The 26,997-nt window shown below is 36.0% G+C and overlaps 5 protein-coding genes and 1 long non-coding RNA gene across 6 annotated transcripts in view; 3 read left to right on the forward strand and 3 right to left on the reverse strand.

Annotated features, from left to right (window-relative positions):
* Nucleotides 1-2,906: 2,906 nt before the first annotated feature.
* LOC113680183 (neurexin 1) lies at nucleotides 2,907-7,270 on the reverse strand. The gene is made up of 5 exons (XM_089188827.1): nucleotides 6,618-7,270; nucleotides 5,755-5,969; nucleotides 4,576-4,791; nucleotides 3,687-4,100; nucleotides 2,907-3,344 (listed from the first exon to the last, which is right to left on the reverse strand). The coding sequence occupies exons 1-5, from the start codon at nucleotides 7,124-7,126 to the stop codon at nucleotides 3,043-3,045; spliced, it is 1,656 nt and encodes a 551-aa protein (XP_089044953.1). The 5' UTR covers nucleotides 7,127-7,270; the 3' UTR covers nucleotides 2,907-3,042.
* A 1,014-nt stretch (nucleotides 7,271-8,284) lies between these two features.
* Nucleotides 8,285-11,983, forward strand: LOC113680161 (putative transmembrane protein 244). Its single transcript, XM_027197163.2, has 6 exons — nucleotides 8,285-8,377; nucleotides 8,451-8,536; nucleotides 8,861-8,934; nucleotides 9,340-9,465; nucleotides 10,079-10,123; nucleotides 10,695-11,983. The coding sequence occupies exons 1-6, from the start codon at nucleotides 8,360-8,362 to the stop codon at nucleotides 10,802-10,804; spliced, it is 459 nt and encodes a 152-aa protein (XP_027052964.2). The 5' UTR covers nucleotides 8,285-8,359; the 3' UTR covers nucleotides 10,805-11,983.
* LOC113680160 (tektin-2) lies at nucleotides 11,768-14,836 on the reverse strand. The gene is made up of 5 exons (XM_027197162.2): nucleotides 14,381-14,836; nucleotides 13,955-14,025; nucleotides 13,271-13,637; nucleotides 12,968-13,048; nucleotides 11,768-12,606 (listed from the first exon to the last, which is right to left on the reverse strand). The coding sequence occupies exons 1-5, from the start codon at nucleotides 14,795-14,797 to the stop codon at nucleotides 12,145-12,147; spliced, it is 1,398 nt and encodes a 465-aa protein (XP_027052963.2). The 5' UTR covers nucleotides 14,798-14,836; the 3' UTR covers nucleotides 11,768-12,144.
* Nucleotides 14,837-14,973: 137 nt separating this feature from the next.
* LOC113680173 (coiled-coil domain-containing protein 25) lies at nucleotides 14,974-19,114 on the forward strand. Its single transcript, XM_027197176.2, has 10 exons — nucleotides 14,974-15,046; nucleotides 15,124-15,171; nucleotides 15,540-15,579; nucleotides 15,744-15,795; nucleotides 15,924-15,999; nucleotides 16,437-16,540; nucleotides 16,975-17,124; nucleotides 17,261-17,313; nucleotides 18,032-18,077; nucleotides 18,763-19,114. The coding sequence occupies exons 1-10, from the start codon at nucleotides 15,022-15,024 to the stop codon at nucleotides 18,793-18,795; spliced, it is 627 nt and encodes a 208-aa protein (XP_027052977.2). The 5' UTR covers nucleotides 14,974-15,021; the 3' UTR covers nucleotides 18,796-19,114.
* A 158-nt stretch (nucleotides 19,115-19,272) lies between these two features.
* Nucleotides 19,273-21,777, forward strand: LOC113680174 (uncharacterized). Its single transcript, XR_016181893.1, has 4 exons — nucleotides 19,273-19,527; nucleotides 19,640-19,935; nucleotides 20,877-20,958; nucleotides 21,350-21,777. It is a non-coding gene; the product is annotated as an uncharacterized LOC113680174 (long non-coding RNA).
* A 4,372-nt stretch (nucleotides 21,778-26,149) lies between these two features.
* The window catches only part of LOC113680166 (bridge-like lipid transfer protein family member 2), a 30,924-nt gene continuing 30,076 nt past the window's right edge, over nucleotides 26,150-26,997 (reverse strand). The window contains exon 70 of the mRNA XM_089190287.1: nucleotides 26,150-26,891. Within this exon, the coding sequence (XP_089046413.1) occupies nucleotides 26,752-26,891 (140 nt within the window). The 3' untranslated portion in view covers nucleotides 26,150-26,751. The remainder of the gene's footprint in view (nucleotides 26,892-26,997) is intronic.

The following is a 26,997-nucleotide window of genomic DNA, read 5'->3' on the forward strand; positions in this document are numbered from 1 at the left end:
AGCAGGACGATGTTTTTATCTTTTAAAGGATGTCATAAATCAAAGATATTCGCTTAAAGTGCGATAAGATCAGTGTAATTATTTAACATACGAACTCATTAACATTTTTGACTGAAAAACACGTGTACACACTCATTGAAAGTTGCACCACACGGAAACGTGAAAAATGTATCAAAGACTTAAAATGGAAAGTGTCTGATTTAATTTCTTTCAATCCTTGGGACGATTTTAAAGTACTGAAGATTTGGTCCAGAAAATATGTCTCTACCTGAGTACAAACTGAGTATAGTTTTACAAATTGTGTTAATTCCAGTTTTTTAAATTCAGTTATACATATTTATGACTGTTCATTCACTGTGGTTTAGAACAAAAATTGTCCAAAAATATTCTGATATCAGTTCAAATTTCTGTCTCGTCTTAAAATTAAAAGTGGTCCTTTTTAATAATAGAATGCGCTCCTTTGATGAAAACTTGAACTATTTTATATCACATTGGCTAAAAAATTAAAAGTCACTTGAACGCGATGGTGATGTACACGAATGAATAAAAATCGTAGATCGACAAAACGTACGCGCTTCGATTTTTTTTATCAACGATTTTTCATGCTAATAGCCTCCTGTGTTGTTGGCTGAGCGCTCTGCAATAACACTACACCAGAATGTATTTTTGATTGTGATCAAGGAGTAAATATGTCATTAATTTAGCTAATGAAAACCCCCCTGAATGGTTGCATGGTCATATGCATGCTTATGGTTTTTACTTCTTGTTTAGTTTCTCATTATTTATCCAAAAAGTAGACACATAGGTATATGAAAAATAGTTCTTTTCAAATGATTTACTGCACATTAGAATCAAAAGAAACAGACTTAAATTTCATTGGTGGGTTGAGGGAGGAGAACGTTGTGAATCTATTTGCCCTTGAGAAACAGGTGACCACTGGTTGGATTTTGGCTGGTGATTACTTGTCGAAGGGTTAAGGGTTATTCATTTTTGAGCACCTCTGTACAGCTAAAGGGGGCTTGTAGATCTAATCAATTCGCATTACAGCAAATTGTTCGACTGAGAACTGGCCTTATTGGGAATATCAATTAATGAACATAAATTTGATTTCATGGCTGATAGTTTTCGCAGAAACAGGCTCGTTTTGAGGTGTCACTAGAGCCACTGTGTATGGAATGATCATAACATATTCTTGCGGCCACGATCGGGGCTTACTGTGTGTCTTGTGTGAAGAAAGTTTCAGGTCGCAATGTCAGGTTGTCTCAATTGGACGGTTACCGGTATTTTGTTTTTATTAGTAAGTCTATGTTCCCCAAGTATTTTCTATCAGCTGTGGTCAGATATGGTTGCTTATGCGTCGCCACAGGTGCAGACATGGGTCTGACGATATGGAAGATCTTCAACTAAGAGAGAAAAGTGATTATTTTTGGAGTATCAAGGGGGTACATGAATGACTCTAGGTTCTCATTAGTTACATTCAGTTTGAAACTATCTCGCCGTCCTCTCCTCATCGTGGGATTTCAATGACTACGACCCGTAAGACAATACAACTCATCCCTCTCAGGGGTGTAGCGGGGATTTTACCAAGGGGACCCGATCCTAAATGTTCATCAACCACCACGGTGACGTATATAATTTTGACTCAGTTCTCCCTCCCCACGCCCCAAAAAGGGACAGGTTACCGTTTGTGCGGTTACTAATGGTATCGAATATTTGATTATTGATTGCCTATTATAACGTCCACTAACATGCGCGCTGTCCTTTTTTAATATTTCCTCAAGTTTCTACCTATGATCAAGTCTATGAGCATCAAATCACCACGTCATCGGAGTTTTCAGTTTGTCCAATCAGAGCAAAGCTTGAGCGCATTAGCAGAGAAAGTCTTATGCGGGATGTGTCATGTTTATTAGCAGCGGCTAACGCATTACCAGTTTTTAGCACTAGTTCACAAAAAAACTTGCAGTGATGGAGATTTAAAACGAAAGCTGCAAAACGGACTTCTCGTTCTCTTAGCATCATAATGGTGGACTTATTGAAAACGGGATTGATTGGTGGTGCTTGGAAGCTCATTCGATAATTAACTTGTTACCATTTCATGTTTGTACACTGTAAAATTTAATACCTGATAAATTGTCAAAGTTCTCAAAATCTCGTCATGAATTCAATTTACAACCTAATAACATTCTTCAGCTTAATTATAAAAGCGAGCTTACAGCAAGCTGTTTCTCATAGCAAAAATGAATTGATTGCACCACATCGAAATTAAAGAACAATAGATTTCTAGCTTTGAGATTGAAACTTTTTGTATCGAAATGTTCACAACTCAGTTCATTTTACCAATCATTTTATGAAACTTTTATACAAATAAATGCAAATCTGTAGAGGTCATGCTTCTCCAATTTGGAAAATTGTAACACGTTCTACCTTGTACTTTTATAGACACTACACGCAAGTTAGCCGTAAACATCACTTAACCTACCAACAACGTAGCCAACGGAATAAACGTCAGCCAATGGAAGGCTCACATCACGTATTGTACAGGCTTTCCTCGACGCAATAACCAGTCATACTCTTATTCAAGTTTTAAGCGGAAACTAGGAGAAATCTTTGATATTTAGCGTTTCCAGTGTAATGTGTACTGGTTCTCAACGATGTAAATCTGACTAGGACATTCTTTGAAACGTCGTAAGTGGTCGCCTAAAGCTTGTCATAGCAAACCTCAATGGCGTTGATCCACATACCACGTAGCCTAGTCTAGTCCACTTACTTGGTTAGTTTATTTTGCCGTATTCTAATAAAAAGTACCGTAAAGCTGCACAGCAACTCGCTTAATTAATTTACTCTCCACGGGCTAAAGGATCGCCGTCTCCGCTTTATCTCTCACACGTATTCCTCTTGATTAAAGAGCTTTTTCAATACAACGCCGACTGTAAAATCAAACAATCTTTCTTCTATGTCATTTGTGCTAATCTTATGCCTTGCTCTGTGATTGCCATTCAGAGCGTAAGACTTTTTCCTCAGGGACAAAGCTTAAGAACTCTCTTACATCCTGTCATCGTGCACTGTGACCTGAATACGCGGATTGATGACGAAAGCGCCATGTTTTGGTGAGTTCATACAACTTGACGAAGAAGACTCGGGCTTAAATGATCCACTGTAACGAGAGTTCCAGCGATACAAGAAAAATAATGTCACTGAAATAGCAATGGCTGCTACAACCACTATCGCCGAGATCACCCAGAATGGCACTACTTGTGGAAGGGACTTCTGCACTGCGACGCCTGTCGGCACAGACTCGAGAACTAGCTCAGTGGTAGGCTGCATCGTTGTCGAGTTCAGTTCAACTGCATAAGATAAAGGGGAAAAAATGCTTCATTCTAACTGAGTATTCACGTGAACTTAAAAACGCAAACTTAAAATTAAGCTTACTCTTGAAGATAGCGTTGTGTCGCTGGAACTGGGATCATAAACAACAAGACAAATGGATATTGGACTGTCACTAAAAAATAAGTAGACATTGATAGATTGGGAAATAGAAATGGGATTGGAGAAAAATCTGGCCCGGGAAATGGTTGTCACGCCATTAACGCCCCCCCGCCCCACCACTCTCAGGACTGACCTTCACTTACGCTTTTTTTAACTTTATATTTTAACTATGGACTATGGACTATGGAGTATGGACACACCTTTGGACACATTCCCTTTGGAATTATCAGTTGTTGGGCATTCTTCATCTTCGTCATCACTGATTAGTAAACACCCCGACCCACTACTCTCTTCGGATGTTATGGATCCATCGATCACAGTTCCAATTTTAGCAAATCTTCTGTCTGTTATTGTGGGTACAATACTGTCAAATATCTTCTTTTTACCAAAGTAAAACTCTTGTAGGTATCCAGTATAGTTCTGTTTTGATTCAGACTTTTTGAGGACATTTCTGGGACCTCCAGCGACGTAGACAATTTTAGGTTTAAAAGGCATTTTAGCACTGATTTTATTATGGTCTATCTTAAACGTGAAAACATCGAGCCGCCGATAGAACTCGACCCAGTGCCACTTGCCATCATTTACTTTACGCTCATCCACGAGAACTACGGGATCTAGAATAGATGAAGAAGAGAGGAATTTGAAGCTAAATGACATTGCAATGGACGAGGATATTTCACCCATGTGCGTTTTGACTGGGTGTCGTAAAATCAAAACATTCGTTTTCACATTGGCCAATCAGAACAAAGGAAATGTCACGGGAACCGGTTGAAAACTGCAACAAGCAAACTGTCTGACGCGCGAGAAAAAGACGAGTAACCAGGATAAGATAAGTTCTTGTTTTGGATATGATTGGCTGAGGAAGTAATGCATTAAAACAACTCACACTGCAAAGCAAGGAAACTGAACATATTTCCATCTTACTTTCCACCTTCAATTGAAAATTCATTTGTATGAGACCACAAGAATAAGCAACCTTGCTTGTTATTTAGTTTGGTGGCCGTTCACAATTTGTGTCAATCTTCTTCATCCTTAACCTTTCCCATTCTTTTTTATGATAATCTTGCCACATTATTATTTCATGGTTACCTTCTTGTCCAAGGTATAACTTCACTTTTAGCTTTCCATGCACCATTTCGATCAAGAGGTAGTTAGGATGCGAAAGAAGAGTGAAGATTACACCACGGTCATAGGAGGTCTTCAAATGAAACCCGAAATCGTCTTCATTCGGATCAACATCTTCTGCTTCTTGTCTCGCACTAAATTCAACGTAACCACTTCCATTAAGCCGGATAGATGAAGTTTCTGGTAAAACAAAAGAATATTAATTAATTTAAAGGTCATAATTGTATTTTCTCAACGATTTCTATTTATTGCTAAAGCCAAGAATGTGTCTCCTTTAAATCACGAAAAAGAAGAAGTGTTTCGTTGGCGCCATAAATAGAAGATAGCCTCTTAAAGAAAAAACCACTGAGCGGTTAAGAGGAAGGGAGATTCAAACGTGTGTTACGCAACGATTGACCTCAGCCTTAGGAGAGAATTGATTTTGATCAATTTGGTGATGAGACAGCCGTGCGGTTTGTGGTTAACCATCTGCCTGAGAAAACGCCTCTTTTTATTCAAAAGAAAAATTCTCCCACACAGACTGATAACAGCTAATAAACAAATGTGGAGTAAAATCACTACAATATTCAAATGAAAAATTACTACGTTGATTTCTACAACCGTCGACAACTGAGTTTTTGACAAAGAGTCTTTGGCGGAGGTTGCAAACAATGTTTTCTTGACTAGGAACTTAATGCTACGGAAAAAGACACGTGGAGTGAAGTAAAATGTTTTCGATACTTTTCTGAAATACGAGATCACACTGACTACATTTCGTCTTCTACTTTGTACATTTGGTGATCAGTACATGATGACAGTGTAGATATCTGAAATAATTTTTGCTCACGGTTTTACATTTTTTTAGGTAAAACAAATAAATTTAGTTTATATAAATTTTAGAAGAAATACTTCAATTTTACGAACAAGACGCCCATGGAAATTGTCATTGTTTTCTGCTACTTTCCTATAAAACAAATAATGTTTGAAAAGCCATCATCAAATATAGACCTGTTTACAGAGGTGGAAAGCGAAGGCTGTTGAACCAAATTTTACTTTTGAAGGGCAATTTGTAATGAAGGTATCACTCGAAAGGGATTAAATTAAAAACATCGAAAACTGAAAAAAAAAATCCTCAAAATGTGATATTCCCGTTTTCATTCCTACCTTCGCTGCAGTTAGTTCCTTCAAATCTTGTCCCTTTGCAGTCGCAACGTACCCCAGTGGAAGTATAACGACATACTGCACCGTTTTTACATTTTCCAGTCTTGGAGCAAGGGTCTGAACATCCTAGTTTTGTTCCTTTGGCGTGTTTCAGATACGCCTCTCTCGTAGGCCTTCCGTTGACACTATAGGTTATGCTGCTAATGCAGCCATTGAATCTGAAAAACAAATATATTACAAATGAAGCGTAAGAGATTCTTTTAATACAACTGTGCGCCCGTCAGTTAATTTTATGCAATAATGAAATTCCGCAGAAAAACAATGTATTATTCATCATAGGAGCTGAATTTCGGATCCAATATTAAATTATTTATGGTATTTTTCTGCGGAATAAACTTATTAATTCTTTTCTAACGAATAAAATGATAAATTCTGCGTTAAAGTCGAAAAATACTCAAGTTTATTGAATTTAGTTCGCGCGAGCGTAAGGAATCAATAGAAATTCTTGGGCGGGGCGATTAACAATATTAACGAATAACAAATTGCGAAAATTTTCCTTCGAAAAAGCATACGTAGAGAAAAGTTGTAATGATAATAATTGATTCCCTGAGTATGTTCGCAGTTATGGAATGTTTTGGTGCATCTGTTTTTTGCGTTAACCATCCCTTAATTCATAGCTTTCTTTATAAAGCTGCTCTCTTCATCCTTCAGTTTATAAAACGCTGCAAATGATCAAAATGGATCAGCTCACTTGTGTGGCGCATAATAAAAAATAACAGCAAAGAATAGTTGATTACATAGATTTTAAAGGAATGTATAAAAGCATCCTTTGTTTACGAAAGAGAGAGAGAAAGCATGCTCTGTACTTACCCGTAATGATTGCTTTCGTAGAATATAGGAGGAAAGAGAGATCATTCAACGGAGTAGACCACGGGATTCCACCAACGATCAAGTCACTTTTAACAATAAGATTCTTTACTTCTCCATTATAAATCGTGTTATTACTTAAATTGTCAACTGTAAGACTTGTCATTGCTGAGTCTCGCTGGACAGTCACTTTATGCCATCGTCCATCATTGAGTTTGTTTCCGATATGTAGAGTTTGTGTTTCCTCGCAGTTTCCCATTTTAAGGCGCAATCTAAGTTGCCCGTCTGCCATAGAAAGGTAAATATATTGGCATTGTCCTTTGTCGTCTTGGTAAATGAGAAAACCGTTTTTGCTTTCCGTTTTGAAATGAAAAGTCAAGTTCCCTGTTCTTCTCGCGTTCCATCTTTTGAAAATAGCGTAGGCCGGTTCTTCTGAGAATCGAAGACCTATACTAGCCAGAGCGCTGGCAATGAAACTGAGCTGGAAAATCACCACCCCTCCAAGCATCTCACTTATGTCCCGCTCAAGACAAGATCCATATTAACTGTACAACGCAGAGAAGGAGGCAAAAATGCGTGGCTTCCACCGGAACTTGAAAAGAGATTAACGCTACACTACATGCCTGACCAGACGTGAGAGAAGCCAAGTTAACAAAACCGAAATTCCAAATTGGCAGTGCGTCACCGCGAGCCAGCATTGCTTATCATGTTTGTGATTGGCTGATAGAATGATCTTATCCACTTCTTTACTTATCTTCGCTTTGTTGCGGCGGGAGTTGTGTTCAGTGAGCCGCTGGTTGTAGAATCTATTGAATGAGTACCAGGCTTCTCAGTGACGTCACTTTACCATTGGCAAAATTTTTACGCACGCTTTAGTGCAAGTTTCATTTGGTGTGACATTCCTTACAAATTTCTTCTGTTTTTGCTTTCTTTCCCCCGCTCTGTTTTTAATGTGCTTTATCGTACTTTTACATGAATGTAAAAGTTTCGTGCCGATTTCTTTGTGTTGATTATCAGAACTAAACCAGTATCACTGTGAGTGAGATAAAATAAAAACTAAAACAGGCTGCTTTCGTAATACTTTGCGAAGTAAACAAGAAGGTTTTGTGCAACAGCAAAATCATTTTAAATTTTCAGCTTGAAAGCTTGGTATGCAACAAGTTTTTCATGTTTAGATGAGACTGAATGTTTCTTATCCAAGAATTTAGTTCCAAAATTCCATTAGCTGGTTGTAGATTACTAAAATTTTTATGATAGGTAAGAATTGAAAATCAACAGCGTCAAGGTTTCGCTCTCAAGCTTGACACCTGAGAGAATATATTAAATTCCAAGTATGTCAGACGCAAGAGATCATGAACCAATTCATAATGGACGTTTTATTTATCAAACAAAACTACACAGACATAAACAACGCAGCAAGTGTGAGTGAAAGAACAACCTGACTGATAAGAATTTTTCAAACCCTCTTAGCACTGGTCAACATTAACTTTTTCCCCCTCGAAAAAACTAAGTATCTATACATTATAAAATTAGTCAATATTTCATAGAAACGTATTTTCTCCTTTTGTGAATTGCACAAGCAAAAGCCCCTTTGATCTTTTAGGTTAAATATTCTTAATTTACTCGCCGTTTTCCTCCAGAGTTGACACCGCCCCGCCCCTTTAATTAACAAAATGCTGAAATTTCTTACCACAATGCTCTGCGATCATTCTGTCCTGCAAGTGAGGCCTAGAGCGCAAACATGGCGGAGGATACGCGGGTATAAAACCATGCGTTTGTTCGCCATCTCATAGCAATTAGTGCTGTAACTGAACATTTTTTTTTCTCTTCAGGTTATTTGCCTAAATCTCTGCATTGCCGTACCCTTGTTTTTTGTGGCATATTACATGGTAGCTTCGTTGCTAAGTGGAGCATTCAAGTAAGTGACTGTTTGTAAAGAGCTTTGACTGTTGTAAATTAACACTTTCCCTCGCATTTCTCTCGCTTTATTTATCGCTGTTGCCTTTGGACTGGACAACTGGTGTTTCTGTAAGATTTTGAATTAGTCTAGACTCCAAAAAATTACGAAGTACCAGAAATGATTTCTCGTTGGCGTTCAATTAGGGTCCAGTTTTGACTGTTTACGTTCACCTCGGGTGTCGTCGCTATGTGAAGGTCACTTCTTACTTCCTCTTGAAAATAGTTTAAACGATTAATGGGTCAATCGACACATTTGTATGGAAAAAATTTCTCTGTACCACAGAATTAGTGACTTCGATGGCAAGATGCCCTTTGATTTCCAGAACTGTTGCAATGTTAAAGATGACAAAGATGTTGGTAAGTGGAGTAGTTTATTTTTTTCCTTTAAATTCCCAATTTTAAATTTTGAATAGCAAACACCGCAACAAGTTATCTTCATTTGTGTAATGGTATGAATATCCTGGGCAGTGCAGTTTCTAGCCTTCATTTTCTGCAGTATTTTGTAGAAAGGTTTGTCAAAATTTTCCCTCTTCAAGTTAAAAATAAATTGTAATCTACCTTGTGTCTTCGTTCTTCAGGCTCCAGTTGTTCAAAGGTTGGATAGGGCTATCCACTGGATAAAACTCTATCTGGTGGATAATGCTATATGTTTTGCAATCACTTATCTGCTGGATAGTGATTTATCCGTTTGATAGCATTATCCACCCTTATACAACTGGGCCCAGGCATTTAAAGCTTACATTTGATCTTTTGTCTTTCCAGCAACTCTGCTCTCTTTGTTACTGACATACACCCTCACTGCATTAATCTTTATCATCTTCTTGAGAAAGAGAATTTGGGATTATGCCATTACAATAGGATTTGTTCATCTTATTTTGTCCTGTGCTGGTAAGAATTGTTTCTATAAAGAGGGTTTAGACACTGATGAGAGTGGTTTCATAGAAAACAAATGCATGCATTTGATTAAGATTGAAAAATAAATTAAAATTTTGCATAAGGCAAAGCTGAGAAGGACATGAAGAATTTGGATGCAACAGCAAAAAAGAAGTCCTAAACATTTGAAAATCCAAAGGTAGTGCTTTCCATTGGACTTAGATATCATAATGGTTTAAAAAAAACAACAACAACAAAACAGTGACAATGGTAAAGATTTGAATTTTTTTTTTGTCCCAACAGTCAGTAATGAAATAGATACAAGCTTTCAAAGAAAGTGTTGTATGCTAGATATGCATACTAGATATATCAAGCTATTGTGAAGTTCAATTAACTATTCAAATCTCATAACATATCAGGAAGGGAAAGGTCATGGATTATACTTCTAGCCATGAACACACTTAAATGCAATTCAGAATCTTATACAATTCAAGAGGCTTGATTTCTAAAATTTAGGAAATTAAATTGAATATGCAAGTAACATTTGTAAATGTATCGAATGAACCATGATTTAGTTGGACAGTTAGATATACATTTTCTTTGTTAAGATGATTATTATTGATTTCAGTCATGCAGGCTTTCCCGACAAATTGGGAATGGTGGATTGCCTTTTGTAAGTTTGAAATAATAACTGATGCATTTTATACTTCATAGGCTTTTTCAGTTAACATGGTACAGGGATAGTGACAAAAATAAAGGGAATTGTGGAGTTATTAATGTATTACAAGAAATTATTGATGGGTAGCTGGTTTCTCAAAAGAGGTTGATTGACCACAAGATAAATCTAATGATTGAAAAACTTTTCCTCTTTAAAACTACTGTGTTAACTGCAAGCATGAGTATTCATAGAGAAAGATTTTTTCATCTTGTCATGAGTATGAGGCAAAGAAAACAATATGAGTTCCCATGATGAATCAAACCTCAGACTTTACCACTGGGTCACAGAGGTTAAAGAGGTTCATATGTGACAACTGTTCAGCAGACTATCAGGATCAACAATGTTGAAAGCACCAGTTGTGTAAATAGAATTAAAGATGGTAGAATTCAGCTAATGCTAATTTGCAGTTACTTAAAAGACCAAAAATTATAGAATGGAAAGTAAATGATATTGAGTAACTTATAATTATCACACAGCAAGTTCATACATAATAAGATGTTTAATGTAACCCTTATGTGTATTGCAGTGTCTTCTGTGCTGTTCATGGCTTTATTTGGTGAAGTAGCTGTCAGATGTTTCCTGAAAAAGAAAACACAGTCAGCAAGTATCAGTCCTCAAGAAAATGTGATCACATAATAGTCCTATAAACTGTTAAATGTTTAAAGATAATTTATTGTAGAATTAAATAACATACCTTGACAAGGCAGTGAATATTTTTATAGGAAGTTGAAAAGTGCTACATTTTATAACAATGAAGAAGTAGCTATTTGTATATAGGACCACTTTTGACAAGCTTTTAATGAAAGGAACTATGTTTACTTTATGTCTTAACTTAACTTACAATCAGTAATAACAAGGTGACATGGCTTGGTTGTATTTTAGTTGTCACTGACCTCTATTGTACTACTGCTGAGTGATTTCATTGTTCAGAGAACTGTTGTTTACAGAAAATTTGTTTTGTTACATAAAGATAATAGATTAGGAACAGGGCATTAGGTTGAGATTGAATATTATTGCAAAGAAGCTTCGTGAACCATTTGTAGGGAAATCTTGTGTCAGAAAATATCAGTACTTCTCACACAAAGAGGTTTGGTTTCAGCCCTTCTTATACAGGTTGCCTCAAAAGTACCAGTAGCTTCTGTGGTTCATTACACCATATGCCTCTCATGTTTTTTGTTGCAAGAAGTGACTAGTGGTTATGACAATTAGTTTCAAGGTATAAGATAAAGGGATTTGTGTGGTTCCTCTTTGTTATCCTTACTTGTGTTCCTTGCATATTTGATGTACGGAAATTGTCTTAGTAGGATAAGGGTAGTCGAGATCTCTTAGATTTTGTTGATCTGGAAACTTAAACCAGAAATGTTAGCTGACAAAGGTAGCAAGCAATATTAATTGTTTGTTGTTTTCCTTCATCAACAAAATGTGAGAGGAACAGATTTTAGTTGCATACAGCAACCAGTATGTAGATGCTGAGGTTGTAGGAAAGGTTTTATTGTAATATTTAAGTTCTTTGAAAAAGTATATTTTGTTTTAAATCCAGGAAAAGGTAAAGATAAGATTAAAACCAGGCAATTCAAGAGAGTACCTTTATCAGGCAAATTGATTATCAGCAAGTGATTTTTATTATCAGTACTAATTATGTACAATAAAATGATCTCAGACATGAATAATTAAATAATAATAATTAAAGTAAAGGTCATAGGAGAAACAAGTTTATTATTAATGGTATTGTCATACTTCTTAAGTAAGTCTAAAAGGACACTTTGATGAAAAAAGGTTGTTTTGAAAAAAAAAATAAAAATTTTACAAAGTGTAGCTTCCATTGACATTTCATTGTTTGATAAGCAAAAAGTTTATTCCATTCTTTTATTAAAATTTCATCTGTGAGTTGACTTTTTACCAAGTACTTTCACAAAATCATACCATATTTGTTTCACTGAACAGCTTAATCTGAGAAATTACTCTTCACATATAGTTCAGTCAACTAGTTGTGTTTCCAGCCTCCTTCCACTTGCTGGTGGCGTGTAGGTATTAGCCATGCGAGGTGATGTCACAGGCACAGGGGAACCAGCACTTTGCATAGCAGTATCAAAGGGAGAATTCTCCACAACAGGAGTGTGAGATGAATTCTTAATGGTACGAAACGTTGTTCCTGTGTTCATCATGCTGTGGGGAACTTCCTTCATCTTTTGTCGCACTTCCGTGCTTCTGCTCTCTAAAGCAAGTGAGTTGTTCTTGACTGCTAGATCCTCATTGATCCTTTCCAAGTTACTGCGCAGGGCCTGAAGTGCATTCTCTGCTTCACGGAGTTTCTCGTTCAGTGATCTGATTGATCCACCAATTTCAGCAACTTCATGGCATAACTGGTACTGAGGTTGATCGCGACACAGCTCAACATTTGGCCTGTAGGTTCTGTTCTCTAAGCGTGTTTGTGCAACCTGGAAATACAAATAAAATCAACTTATCGTCAAAGAATAATTATAATCAATCTAGTGTAAACATTGCACCTACTTGATAACTTATCATACTGAAACCAACTTTAACATTTGAATTTCAACTGGAAATGCAGCCACCAACAGATTGCCATAAGTACTTGGATTTTGAATTTAAAAAAGTGTGACCTTTGACTATGATCATGATTACCAAGGGAAAATGGATGTGATTAAATTGTTAAGAAATGAATTACCAACATTGAGTTATTGGGCTCTAATAGGGTCGCATAGATACTGAAAGTGATGAAATTTTAAAGAAAGATTCAGTAACAAAAAAAAAAGAAAGAAATAGGGACTAGTGACCTACCATCATTGGTGCATTCTTGGCATCAATTGCCTCCTTGATTCCTTTGATGTCATTTTCCAATGTGGAAATTTCTTGTTGGGTCTAAGGAAGAAAAGTAATATTTAAGATATTTAGTTTGTTCTACACGTTAAGGCAAGTAGTACAGAAATAGTAAAATTCAATTGACTGTATGGTTTTTTTTTTAATTAGTCCGTTTCATTTGGAACTACCTGTACACAAAATTAACATACTCATAACACTTAGATCTGTATTTTTTTTCCAGACAAGATGCATTAATTAGTTAATAGTGACTTTAAAAATTACATTTTTCTGTTGCCACTCCAACTCTGACTTGGCCTGATTAGTTTCATGAATCCTCTTGCGAAATGCATATTCAGTGGCCTGTCTCTGAGCCTCAAGATCATTAGCTGTCTGCTGCAAGGTGGCAAAAATTGCTTCTCTGAGGTGCTTTGATGCCTTCATCTCAGCCTCTGCTCGCAGTTTGTTGTAGTTTGAGAAGGAGTCCCAAGTCTCAGGTGTAACACTTCCCTTGACAGTGCGTGTGGGATTCACTTGAAAGCCAATGTTGGCAGAGTTGTTGTTTAGCCTCCAACATTCACCATCCAGCTCCAGGGTGGTGTACTTGTCTGTGATGTCAAGATGCAGTTGATGACGAGCTTCTTGGAGGAGACTACAAAATATGGGGAAAAAATAAAAATTTATCATAAATCATCTATCATCCCCAAAGTATTAAGCTATTTGTGGGCTTTTTCAAATTTACTAGACCTCTGTCTCTCTTTTTCAAGATGTTCTCAAGATAAGGATTTATAATAATAAAACAACTTCAGGCTAAGGAGACTCTAGAGTGACCTTCCCCTCCCTAGCTGAATGATTCTACCTTCAATCTTGAACTTCGTTTCAATTTTGTACGATTGATTCAGGAGTGATACTGGACATTATAAAGACAAGTTGATAGATATATACAAGAAAATAACCATCAAAACTAACCAGAGTTGTTCAAAAGCTTCACTGACTTTCTGTTGAAGAAGAGCTTTTGCTCCCTCAATCACTTCTACCTCCTGAGGAAAAGAAAAAGAAAGCCAAAAGTTATCCTATCAACAATGAATAATGTTTAGAATTTAAATATTGAAGTATGTGATGAGAAGTTACATGTAACATCATCAGAATTTTAAATACCATGAGCAAAACTTGGGAACCTATTTTCTATATGTTTCCTCAGTTATCAAAGTTTTTCTGTTTAATAAAAATCTAAAGGATGTGAGACGTTTTAAATTTTGAGAGGTTTTACCAGTATTAGAAGATCATTGAAATTTTTATTGTTTACTTCTAAGTTAACATTCAATGTGATCGAAAAATTAGGAGTTTCAAGTCTTTCGCTAACAATTTGGTTAAAAAATATCATTTGGTCATTACCTTATGAAGCTGTGCTTCAACTTCGTCTCGTACAAGATCAATGTTTTGTCTGTTTTCTCTCAACATCAAACATTCTAGGGTGATGTCGAGGGGAACTTTCTTTGCTTCCAGTGCCCGTTCTGTTCGTTCTTTTTCTTGTTGTAATAAAGCAATCTCGGCGTCTGTTTCGGCCAGGCATCTCTCTAAACTCTTCTTCCAGTTATTGATGTCGTGTATTCTCTTTTCAAGTTTTGTGTTGCTGTCATGTTGAGTCCATCGAGTATGATTGTCGGTCTCGTTTCGCAGAAATCGACTCTCTTGACGAACGCGATGCGAAGCATCTCGCTGGCGCTCAGCATTTGTTCGTATTATTGTGTTTGATGTGTGCCAATCCGACACTGCAAAGCGTGGAGGAATTTTAGGGTCCGTCAAAGCCATTTATCCGGTTTTTACACAAAAATTTCTGCAAATTGTTTCCGCGGAGAAGAAGAGAAATGAATGAGTTTACACAGTAACCATAGCATTTTTACAGCTGGCGTTTTATGTTTCTATAGCAACTACAACCGAGAGGAGACTGGGTTTAGCTAGACCCAGGTCCTTGGAGGTCTATTCGCAAATATATTCGCCTGGCTATTTTTGTAAAGCGAACTAAATCTCTCACCATGGTTTTGTACTTTCAAAGCAACGGTGAGTGAAACACTGAAAAGATAGAAATTCTTTGCTACTCAAGGCCAAACCTAATTAATTAATTTTTCTTTCCTTAGTTGTCTCACCGCCGTACACCATTTACATGGGCGCAGATAAACACGAAAGTGAGTGTGATCGTGTGCCACAAACACTCTAACATATGATTGAATCTTTTTAATCGGTAAACGTTTAAACTCCCAAGATCTAAGAGAAATTCTCCCTTATAGCTGCTCTACATTTTCTCTCAACTCATTCAAGAAAATTCGAATTCTCTACACTCCTCCAGCAAGGGTTTCTCACGAGATAGCATAGTCCTCTAGAGCTTATGACTATTAATTTTCTCATTACCTGTTTTCTAAATGTTGTTCTGATTTCGTAAGGAGAATTCAAATGTAAAACATGTCTGGTATTTTAAAAGCTAAGTCCCATCTACCTATAGTATTTTAACTAAGTTGTAATTTAATTTATGGAGTGTGTTTTAATCATTGCACAGACGAGGAGTTGATAAAATGGGGATTTCCAGAGGATGTTTGGTTAGTATAAAAATATCTAGCTAATCTTAAATTGCATATGTACATTTTAAACCATATTAAGGGAGATTGTTGGTCACAGACACAGAAATTCAACCTTTACTTACAATGAGTTTCTTGATGAAAGATGACTGTACTAATTTACATGCATGTATTGCCTTTTTCAGGTTTCATGTTGATAAGTTATCATCAGCCCATGTATATCTTAGATTACAAAAGGTAAAATCAAGGTTGCTTTTGATCTCTTGATTGAGAAAGCTATTTGTCCCTTGTAATTTTTGAAGCTCAATGTATCCTTACAATTAAAAAAATGTAAGGAAAACCTTATATTTTTCTTTTTTGGTTAGGGTGAAACTCTAGATGACATTCCTATGACAGTTTTAACCGACTGTGCACAGCTTGTAAAAGCCAACAGTATTCAAGGTACATATATGACTGTTAATTTGACAGGACTAACTTATTCATTATGTGGGATGCAATTATCTTTGTCCCCAGGGTGGCATTATTGTGTGGTGTTCTTGTGCAGGACATTTTACTCTTGGACTAGGAATTGGTACTAGTAAACTGTCAGTGCTAGTATTAGAGAATAATGTACATGAAATTCCTTATATACTTTTAGAGTGATCTTAATGCTGCTATAATTTGAAATTGTTGTCAATTTGAGCAAAACTATTTGCCTGATTTTGCATGCCAACCTGGATGATCTTTAGGAAACTTTTATTGATTAAGTGTTAATTTGAACTTGAAAGAGAGTCATTAAGACACTGAAACATTGTCATTTATGGTGGAAATATTTTCTTTGTTGTGTTTTAGCCATTGATCCCTTCTTGAGAAGTGCTTCAAATTGTTTTTTTCTGCAGGAAATAAGATGAACAATATTGCTGTTGTGTATACACTCTGGGGTAACTTGAAAAAGACAGCCGACATGGAGGTTGGACAAGTGGGTTTTCACAGTAATAAAGAGGTATTTATAATGCAATAGTAGACCCCAAGTAGCATTTGTATGTTTTATTAAGGATAATTTGGTTTCATCAACTGAGCTGATAATATAAAGTGGCCACTGTAAAGAGTTTCAATGCTGTCTAATCTACACAAGTTTTGTTGTGGTGTAGTAGTTAGCATACCAGATTCCAAATCAAGAAGAATGTATTTGAGTTGTAACCAAGGCCATTTCATTCAACTTTCCCTCACAATGCCTCTTTCCATAAGAGAGTATAAGTTGAATTTTATAACTTTCCAGAATACCTGATGACTCTTCATTTCCAGTACTGTCATTTTAATTATTTTTATCAAATACTACACATGATCTTACACTGTAAATATACTGTAGGTACAATTCTTTAATATCTTACAACACAAACATTAAACCTAACTCTTCTTTCATATTGCTATATCCAGGTGCGGATCATCAAAGTTGAAAAAAGAGTAAATGAAATAGTGAACAGATTGAATAAGACAAAAGAAGAAAAGTTTCCAAACCTACGAGAGGAAAGGGAGGAGAGAGATAGACTGGAAAGAGAAGATGGCAAACAGAAATTAAGAGAACAAGTAAAACATTATTTCATGATCAACTGATATGTTCAGTGCATTGTCATCTTGATGAACACTGCAGTTTTTTTTCAATTCTGTTCATTCTTGAGATACAAGAGGTGTCTCATAATATTTTGTTATCTTCACAAATTAGAGACAGAAGGAAAAAGAAGAAGAGAAAAGAAGAAAAGAAGAAGCTGCATTGAGGTAATTTTTTCCTTTAACCACTATGGCCAAGATTTGAAGCTTCTTACATAATTGATTACAGGTCTGGATGGAGTCATGGACTGCCAGTCATTGTGTTTTGTTGGTGATTAAGACTCCACTCTTTCCAAGCAGGAGTTTAAATAGTTACCATCAAAACTACATGTATCAGGGAGGTGGTAAGTAACCTGTTACAGACTTAGATCTCCTCCTGGACAAGTGACAGTACTACATTGAGTTATGCTTTTGGAAAGAGGGAGTGGGAGACCCTGTGGCTTAATGAAGAGGTGCAGGGTGGGACATTATGTTGTGTTCTTTGGCAAAAAACTTAACTTTCACCGTGTTGCTCTCCACCCAGGAGTCTAAATGGGTATCAGCAAATTTTTAGGGATGAAATACTAGGGGTAACCTTCCAATGAAGTGGCATCTCATCCAGGGGAAGGTAGTATGAGAGTAATACTCCTAGTCACTTCATGTAATGGAAACCAGGACAAGCATTGGCTGTATGGGCCACTTGGTTTGATTACAGAATTTTTCTGGAAACATGGATAAGCAGCTTCAGCAGGCTCTAAGTTTTTTTATATTGATCTCACATGTACCATACATGTTTGTTACTGTTCTATACACTTTTAAACATGATCAAGTCTCTCACAATTGACTGTATATTCATTTGTATACTGCATGTGAAATTTTCAATGGCTGTAAACTTGATATTTTGTAGGAGCTATGACTCTTTAATGGACTCAAGAAAAATGAAATCCAATAAGGTCAGTTGGTAATTTTACATTGTTTGATTTAATACACCTCTTCACAGATTGAGGTAAACTGGAGTGCAGATCCGAAGGTCTGAGGTTCAATTCCTCACAAGGACTCAGAATTTTTTCTTTGTCCCATGCTTGCAACAAGACGAAAAAACATCTTTCTTAATTCTTCTCTGAGCTCAAAACTTACCATCTCTACTATTTCTATGGAAATACCATGTTGAACAACACTGCTTTTCACACAGTCACACTTCTATGAAATTTATCAGGTATCAGAAGCTATTATAATTGGGGCTTAAGTGAGGAATCTCCAGTAAAACTATTTTTTAAAAGCCCTTTTCGATTCTTTTATCCTATGGGCAAAGGAATGTGTAAATAAAATAAGTTAGCAATTATTTAACCTGAGGTGGTTTTTAAATACACTGCACAGCATACTTGTATATGTTGGAAAGTCGAAGTTCATTTTTAAGAAAGTGCAACAAGAAAACATGATTGTTTACTATACTTTTTAAGAAAAAAAGTGTTATTTCACTTAAGTGGTGAGCTCCAATTATGAAGGAAAACCTCACATTTTTTAATCGGAGTGTAATAATCACTGATGAAATTATGTGATGTTAGGATGGACAATCCAATACTAATGTTTCACCTGAGCAGAGGTCACATTCTTTTTCATTTCTTTTCTTATTTCCAGGATGATGAATCAGATGAAGATGATTTTATGTGAAGAAACTGGAATACTTATTTTGTCAGTATTTTGGACAAGAATATACAATTCTCCAACAAGATGAATGAACTGCACCTGCTTCTTTATTAAATTTATACCCTGAAAGGAGAGTTTTTAAAGAGCCCTGAGGAATGTTAAGTACAGTGGTACTCTATAATTAATTTGCAAAGAACACAAGGCCAAGTGACAAAACAGATCACCAAAAGAGTAAACTGAACTCTACAGAAGACCATAAACATTCCATCATGGTTTAAGAGATCTTCACTAGAATTTGTGTCAGTTCATGGTAAAATGGAAATAAAAGAAATGATATAAATAATTGTTTGGTTAAGAGGAGAAACCCAGGACTACAGCAAATCATCTGGTCACACCTGCTACAAATGCTGAAGATGATGGAGTGGATTGGAAGTGGGGGGGGGGGGGGGGGGAGTGCAAAGAAATTTAGCATGTGTGGGTAGCTAACTCCTCAATGCTGAGTAATTCATCTGGTGGAAATTCAAAATTTGTTGTTGTTTTTTTTACTTTTTTTTATTATTATCTGATCTCTCTATTTATATCTTTTGTCTGTTTTGGTAATTTGTTTATTGTATTTGTTTGTTTCAGCAGGTTTTTTTTAAGGTAGTGTTATTCTAAACTGACTATTGACCATCAGTAAATACCACATGCTGATTATGGAGGTGATAAGCCAAGTTCCATTTACTTTCAAGCAGCAGAAAAGAAGCAAACAGTAAGGTAGTCCTTAAAAATCTTTTCTGGAAGATCATATTGCACAATTAGCTATTACTTTTGCTTTCAAACATCTGGAAATTAAAAAAAAAATTTGATTGTGGCCTGCTAACTAAAGGTAATCTTTGACAAACCTTGGTATGAACCCTGTGTACAAGTTTTGGAAATTGATATGTGGACAAGCCTTAGTGTGAGGCCTGTGGGCAAGCCTTGGGTGTTCTGTGGACAAGCCTTAGTCTGTGGCCTGTTGACAAGCCTTTGGGTGACCTGTGGACAAGCCTGGTTGAGCTGCTTGTGGGCAAGCGTTGGGGTGGCCTGTGGAGAAGTCCTCATGGACAGCTGGGAATCCTAGATCTTGGATGAGAGTGGCGAGGTGATGGAAAAATTAAAGTGCTCAAGTCATGAACACAAAAGGTAAAATTTCAAAGTTTATTCCAACTGACTGGATGTTTGTAATAAAAAAGAAGTTAACTTAAGAAGGACTTTAAGAGATATCAGTAGGTATGGCACACTTGCTTCTAAATATACAGATGTCAATGAAACTCAATTAATTTTTGTGGGAAATGGGTCAATGAAGACTTTTTTGAGACTGTTAACTTAGACTGTATGTCCTTAATATAGGATTGTTTTACCAAAAAACGGTGAAAAAAAAGAAAACAAGAAAAATTTTTAGGAGCACAAAGTATAGATATCTTATCAATGTGCAATGTGATCTGGGTTTGGGTGTATGTTGGGGGAAGGGGAAGGGTAGCTATGTGCAGGCTTGTAACGAGGTATAAAAATCAATAATCCATTGTAGTGGCTAATTTCCATCCAAATCCCAGAGTTTTTTCCAATTTTGTTTCCTGATCTACTCTATTATTATTATTATTTTGATCATCTTACAGTAGATAGTTATCATCATTATGAAATGTCTTCGTGCCTTTATATCTTTTTTTTTTCTGATGGGAAAGTTGCAAAGTACAGCTTAGTGTTCCTTTGTATTGAAGTAGTGCCGTATAATACCTCTAATTCGAAATTTTGAGGAAAACGAAATGCATTACGGGCAGTACATTACGCATTACGGGGGAGGGTGCTGACATGCAATGGACTAGTAGCCCATGTAAAAATGTTGAACGTAACTGACTGAATTATCAAGTTTTTGTAGAAAACTATCTGCATTCAGTCAAGATATATTATTGATATCACTGGAATCCAATGCTACCTCACTGTCAGTTGACAGTGGTATCATAGAAATACACTTTGCCTTGCTTAATTTCCCTGGTATGATGTTCATCAGTCACAATAGAAAGTAACTACCATGATTTAAGTATGATTGTTTTTACGATATAAATTTCCTCGTTTTTCCTCATCAGGACAGCGTCAGCCATAGGATGAGGTTATCACGAAATCAAGGAATTTCAAGGGAAGAAAGGAACACATAAAACTTTCATAGAGGCGAGTTGCTTTCTCGTTTGTCTGTTTACTTGTTTATTTTTTACGAATCGGCCAACTGCGCGTATGAGTCTGATCTGCTGGTCTGTATTGAACGTATCAACTTGGATTTAAAGAATGTTTACAACAAAACTTGTCAAAGTCAAATGGAAGGAAAACTGCAAACAAGGAAATTATTGTTTTCTTTAGTGTTTTATTTCCGGTGAATCTCTCTTTACGTTCAAGTCCCCTTAAAGAGCGACTCGACACTGTAGGATGTAAATACCAATTCACAATTATTTTACATCGTGAAATAGTTTTAACATTAGTGTTACTGTTAGCGAACCACTCTCAATGATCACGGTTTAAGATCTTTTGCAGTTGTTGATTTATCGTTCTTTTCATCTTCTTACAGACTGATTGATGCACGAATCAAACAAGAAAGGTTGTGATCCAAGTGAAAAACAAAATCTCTTCAGACGGATGAAACAGATGTAGTGCATTTCTATCAAGAATACTATGAGGGAGAGCAAAGAGTCATTCGCTGTAAATCGACGACTTAAAAGCAAACGTAAGCAAATGTAAATTCGAAATTTTATAGGACTTTGATTTTTTTTTTGTCGGCTTATTATTCATGGCATGGGCCATTTAAAAGTTTACAATTTTCCCGCCAAAAAACTTTACGTATGCGCCAATTTTTTTTTTTTTTGAATTAAGTTATATGTTGTTGATAAGAAAAGGCTCTTGTCCTCTTGTTATTAGTAACAAATAAATCAAACAAAGTTTTATTGTCTTTCAATGTTCACTTAATAAAACCACAAAAGTTCCATATTTAACAAAGTATTTTATTGGTTTTGAATTCTCTATAATCACAAGTTAATTGATTAAGTAATTTCCAATTAAATCTTTAAAGATTAAAGAAAGACTTTTGGCGGGAAAATCTGGACCAATTTGCACAGAGTTTCCCCTAGCAACATTTTGGGCAAAAATTTTAGTAAGGCTTCCTCATAAATTTCCCGCCAAAATAAAATTAAACAACATCTCGTGTAAAAAGAACTGAAGTAAACGCCAATTTATCCTCTCTCAGGAAAAAAAAAATTAACCAGTTTGAAAAATTCGACTTCGTTTCTTTAAAAGAAATTTTGACTAGAATATTTTTATCCCTTAACTGATTTTTGAACTTCAATTCTTAGCACGAGATGTGTGGAAGTTGTATACGAAAAAGCGTCATGGCCAGCTAGAAAAACAGTGATCAATTTGCTTTTTTAAGCCTATAGCTTTCCACTGTGTTTTTTGTTGCAGATCTTTAAATCCATCAGTTTTCGATCGTAACACAGGTACAGGTTGAAAAAGCACCTAGTTATTTAAGAAAATTGAAGGAAAAAAGAAATTTCGGCTCAAAGAGCCTTGAACTTAAATTGACGAAGCGATTTCAAAAATAAAATTGCTTCAACAGTCGGAGCACACTCTTCGAATTTGAATTTAGCAACAAGAACTCATACCATAATTAGGCTGCCGGTTTATAAGAGTAAACTGACTAAATTCGCGAAGTAACAAAAATAAAATAATATCAACTGTTGTTCTAGCCACAAAAGCTAAGACAAATAACAATTAGGCTCTGTGTTGAATTCGATTAATTCGTGCAACAAACGTTTGTGTTATTGTAATTATGAACCAAGAGTATATATTATCTCGTAAAAACTGAATTTAAAATAAATTAAAAATTTTTGGCAAGCTTTTTTGTTTCTGTATTCCTGTGTTACATCGAATTACTGCGCATAAGATCCTCCGTCCACTTAGAATAAGGAATAAATAAGTCGATTATTTTAAAACTAAATGCCTGGTATGAAGAGCAACGCGTGTGCGACTTAATATACAAGGCTAACTGGATTCACTAAAAAGTTCGCATTGAAGAAACAACTGTATATAAACCAGCAAACCGTCAAGTCGCTCGCTTTTCAACTTGAGGGCACAATAAAACTCACCTTTAATTTGGATATAGCTCGTTGAAATTTTGGTTCTCACTTTGTTGGTAAAATCAACGTGATTTCAGTTCAGTAATATTACCAAAAGAATATAGGTTATTTGTTCGTAAAACCTTTTTGTATGTAATTCGTCATCAATAGCAATATGTGAGAACATTCAACAGGAAAATCTTACAAACTTATTTGGTTTGGCAACTATTGAATGAAATTTTTTTTTATTTGCATTTTTTATTCTCACGTTTATCGTTAAAATAGACGTGCCTTGCCAAAATTTCAAATTGTAGAGAACAATTCAGAATGGTTTCTTAAATGTTCTTGTTCTTCGGGGAATACCATGGGACAATTATGCTCCTTCACAACAACTAAAGATTTATTGCGAATAGTTTAATAATCTTTTATAAGCCAAAAGGTTGGTTCAAATGTTTGCATGGACTTTCGTTTAAAGTGTAAAATAGATTTCAACGATTTAGGAAATGATTTTCTACTCTATCGAATAAAAGCTACCCGAAATATGGTAACCTATACTCATTCGTCAATTTTTACTGGTTTCTTTAACGGTAGATTTCGATCTCAGCAGTCTTCAGAAAAGGCTCTTGACCAGGCATTAAAGTTTTAAAAGTAACATTTTCACTAAAACTAACCACAGTTGATTGCACAAAGTAGTAGATACAAGTTCTCAGATGGCACTGCACTGGTTTTTCCTTTTATGTATGGCGAACTGATGTTTCTTTTTTTCAACGAAAATATTAAAATTTCCAGCTTATATCATGTCATGCTGAGGATGAATTTTCAAGCAAATCAGTGTTTTTCCTCATCGTTTTCTCTTGGTAGCTCCCTGTAGTGCAATCGTCTGCACGAGTGTTGAGCCTAAAAGGCCTGTTGTCCAAATTAGTTGATTGGCCTGAGCGGAATTTGTCATCTTTTGGCCAGCAAAAGTGTTTGCTCATTTTTTAAGTGAGAAGGTAAATGGCTAAACTGGCGTTTTGTCATTTTATCGGTTGTGAACTTAGTTTGTTCTGTTCAGTCTGCTGGTTATACCGTTGACTCTTAAGTCGTTTGTAAGTTGCTGGTAGCAGCAGTTTTTTCTTGGTTTGTTAACAAGCTTTTCAAAGTCAGTCACTGAAAATAGTGACATGTAGCCTGAACAATAGTGTGGTTTGAAAGTCGGCATTGTTCAGAAGTGCTATTTTTGAAATAAATAAAACAGTGTACATTTAAATTTTAGATTTCATTTGGTCTTTTTCGGAGGTCTTTTGTTCGAGTGCCACCTCAACTTTGTGCAGCGTCAACTGGGGTGTAATGGTGATAAAAACTGTTATGCAAACCAAGAAGGCCAGTAAAGCTTCGAAATCAAAGATTTCCAGTTTCAGCTTTCTGTCACCAGGTTTAAATCAATTTCTAGTTATTGCTTTGCTTATTTCGATGGAATGAGATCATCTGAGATAAATTGCACTAAATTACAGCTTGTAGTTCAAATGAATTATGCGATAGCTCAAGGTTTGCATAACAATCCGCATCATGACGAACTATTCCAAAAATGATGGCAAATTGAAAACCATTCACTGACCAGGTAACCAGATTTATCCATTCCAATACTCTTCGTTGAAGAATGAGGTCTTCGTGCAATAATTCTACATATAAGTGCCACCATTTTGCTACTTTTACTCGATAGTCTCAAACTTCTTATCTTTGCAGTAACCCCCAATAATTCAGTGTCTCCTCTTGACCAGAATCTTTGTTCTTCCATTCTTCTGACAACTTTACTTTTCCTGAAAATAGAAATGATTGATTTAATCAGGGAATGCTTACTGTCTCAGAACGAACGCGGACAATTTTAGGACCTTCAAATTTAATTTCTCTCTAATTCGTTGCCACAAAAGCACTAATATAGAAGAAAGGGAAAACGCGAAAATATTTCGAAAAGTAATGTTAAATGGGGCAAAGGTCACCAAGTTATTTGTAGAAGAGTCGTGACATATCTCGTGGCCATATTCAACTGCAAAAAAATCCTCTTTGAAATCTTCATTTCATTGTTTCGACGAAAGATAGCTATGAATTTCCCTTCAAATATTTTACAATCATGGGCTCTGGTTTTTATCGAAGTCAACACCCTAATTCAATCAAACTCAGCTTCGAGTTGGTGAGACACTCCGGGACAAAGCAATTGACTCGCATTTGGTCGTTCAACCGAAATCATAAGGTAAGTTTAGCTCTATAAGGAATCGGAAACAATATTTTGCACTCACTTCGTGTTGTTAATAACATCAGAGAGCTCACGTTACTCTTCTGAAATGATCCAACGTCTTCTTTCCGGAGTGCAACTTCATTTTCAGTGCTCGAAAGGCACCTGTTCACTCTTTGACAGACAGCGTGGTTTGTTGAAACTTCCACAATATTACTGATGAATATGGATTAGTAGCTGCAGCCAATAATTGACTGATACGTCACTGATTCGGTGCAGAGTTTAGTTTGCACGTTTTTGAGCCAACTAGGAATCAAGAGGAACGAGACACATCTTATGAGAATAATTGGCACGTGAGAAGAGAAAAAAACCAGCAGTAACTGGACTGTAGGGACTATTTTGTAACGAGGAAAAAACTCTGGAATGAAAAGAGGCATTGGATAAAATCGCTAGTAAGCGTTGCGAGACTCAATTTGTTTGAACTAATTTTGAAAAAAATTCCGTATAACTCCATACTACATTATGCATACACTTATTGAAAAAAAATAAACAATGGAACTAATGCCTCGTCTTAGAATAGTCACTCTCTTGACTCAATTAGTAAGGAAAAACTCTGTCTACCTAGGTTTGCTGTTTCTTTTTAGGATGACCAATTTTACACCGTAAAGTTCAACATGTTATCAGGTCTGTAAAATTCTCGATTGACGAATAGAATATATTTGTAAATAATAACAATAAACATTTATCATCTGTAGCCAAAGGAGGCTCAGCGACGTGAAAAAGATACGAGTTTAAAGGAATAATACATTCAGGGTTCAAGTTGTGTTCTCTGCCACACCTCTAAGACGTTGTCGCTACTGAACTATAGATGTTCACCCTGAATCAAAAATCACTTTCAGTTCAAAATTCATCGCGACTGAGGATTTACATGCACTCATACGAAGTGGTAGCATTAGGGAACGCAATAAAGGGAAGTTACGCACTGGGTAACGTTTAACGCTAGAAGAGGGCAGCATACAGAGATATTAAACACTATTGAATCTTGACGACCTGATTCGATTTAATAATATTTGGAAAATTGGGATCCCTTAATTCAAATCCTAGGGTATCCACAATATTTATGAACTCGTCTTTACATTTGATTGCAAATAATCCTAAACAAAATTCACAGCTAAGCCTCTAAGGTTAAATAATACCTCCAGCTCGCACTTAATTACTATAATTGTACATCTCATTTTGAAAACGTAATTTTAAATAATTTCTCTACGTAACCAATGGTATCACAATATTCATCTTTCACTGGTCACGTAAGTTGTTCTGTCAAAAAAATCGAACCGTTCAAAAGTGTCAATTCCCCATCCTCTTTTAAGTTGCACCTTAAAATCTACGTTAGAGAAAGCAAGTTGAAAACCACCTAATACGTAATCCTCAAGAACGGTATGTGTTTCAAATAATGTAGGTTGGAAATTTTTGTTCTAGGACAAAGAGTGACTTCTACATTCATATTTTTATCCCATTCATAAAAATAAAATTCGCAAGGCTGATTGTTCATTTTTTATGGGAATTCTCCATCTAATCTATTCTTGATTTCCCCTCATTTTGCACAGAAGTTGTAATTTAAGCACAGAAGTTGTAACTCCATCAGCTAATTTAACCGGTATCATCTTTATCTTCATCGTCATCTTCTGTCCGTGGTTGATCATCGATCTCAAAGGTACCGAATTCCTCAAAATCTTGATCTTCTTGTAGGTCAACAGGCTCAGGGCCTGCTCCGTCAGGCTGCAAGAGACCTGGGGAGAATAAAGTTGTGTTTAGTACGGTTGTTCAGTGATAGTGAGACTTGACATATCAAGTGATCTATCTTAGACTATAACAAGGTAAGGCTTGAAGTTTACA

Source organism: Pocillopora damicornis, chromosome 12 (assembly GCF_964200805.1).
Source record: "Pocillopora damicornis chromosome 12, jaPocDami1.2, whole genome shotgun sequence".
NCBI classification, from domain to species: Eukaryota; Metazoa; Cnidaria; class Anthozoa; order Scleractinia; family Pocilloporidae; genus Pocillopora; species Pocillopora damicornis.

Excerpts from the sequence above, each read along its gene's own strand:
- LOC113680183 (XM_089188827.1), bottom strand. The coding sequence starts at position 7,126 with ATGCTTGGAGGGGTGGTGATTTTCCAGCTCAGTTTCATTGCCAGCGCT. Across the intron at positions 5,970-6,617 it reads AAAGCAATCATTACGGGTAA|ATTCAATGGCTGCATTAGCA; the intron begins GTACAGAGCATG and ends TTTGTTTTTCAG. Across the intron at positions 3,345-3,686 it reads CAAAGGGAATGTGTCCAAAG|TTGAACTGAACTCGACAACG; the intron begins GTGTGTCCATAC and ends TATCTTATGCAG.
- LOC113680161 (XM_027197163.2), top strand. Across the intron at positions 9,466-10,078 it reads TCTTATTTTGTCCTGTGCTG|TCATGCAGGCTTTCCCGACA; the intron begins GTAAGAATTGTT and ends TATTGATTTCAG. Across the intron at positions 10,124-10,694 it reads GGAATGGTGGATTGCCTTTT|TGTCTTCTGTGCTGTTCATG; the intron begins GTAAGTTTGAAA and ends TGTGTATTGCAG.
- LOC113680160 (XM_027197162.2), bottom strand. The coding sequence starts at position 14,797 with ATGGCTTTGACGGACCCTAAAATTCCTCCACGCTTTGCAGTGTCGGAT. Across the intron at positions 13,638-13,954 it reads GAAGCTTTTGAACAACTCTG|TCTCCTCCAAGAAGCTCGTC; the intron begins GTTAGTTTTGAT and ends CATATTTTGTAG. Across the intron at positions 12,607-12,967 it reads CCAAGAATGCACCAATGATG|GTTGCACAAACACGCTTAGA; the intron begins GTAGGTCACTAG and ends TTGTATTTCCAG.
- LOC113680173 (XM_027197176.2), top strand. The coding sequence starts at position 15,022 with ATGGTTTTGTACTTTCAAAGCAACG. Across the intron at positions 16,000-16,436 it reads AAAAGCCAACAGTATTCAAG|GAAATAAGATGAACAATATT; the intron begins GTACATATATGA and ends TTTTTTCTGCAG. Across the intron at positions 16,541-16,974 it reads GTTTTCACAGTAATAAAGAG|GTGCGGATCATCAAAGTTGA; the intron begins GTATTTATAATG and ends TGCTATATCCAG.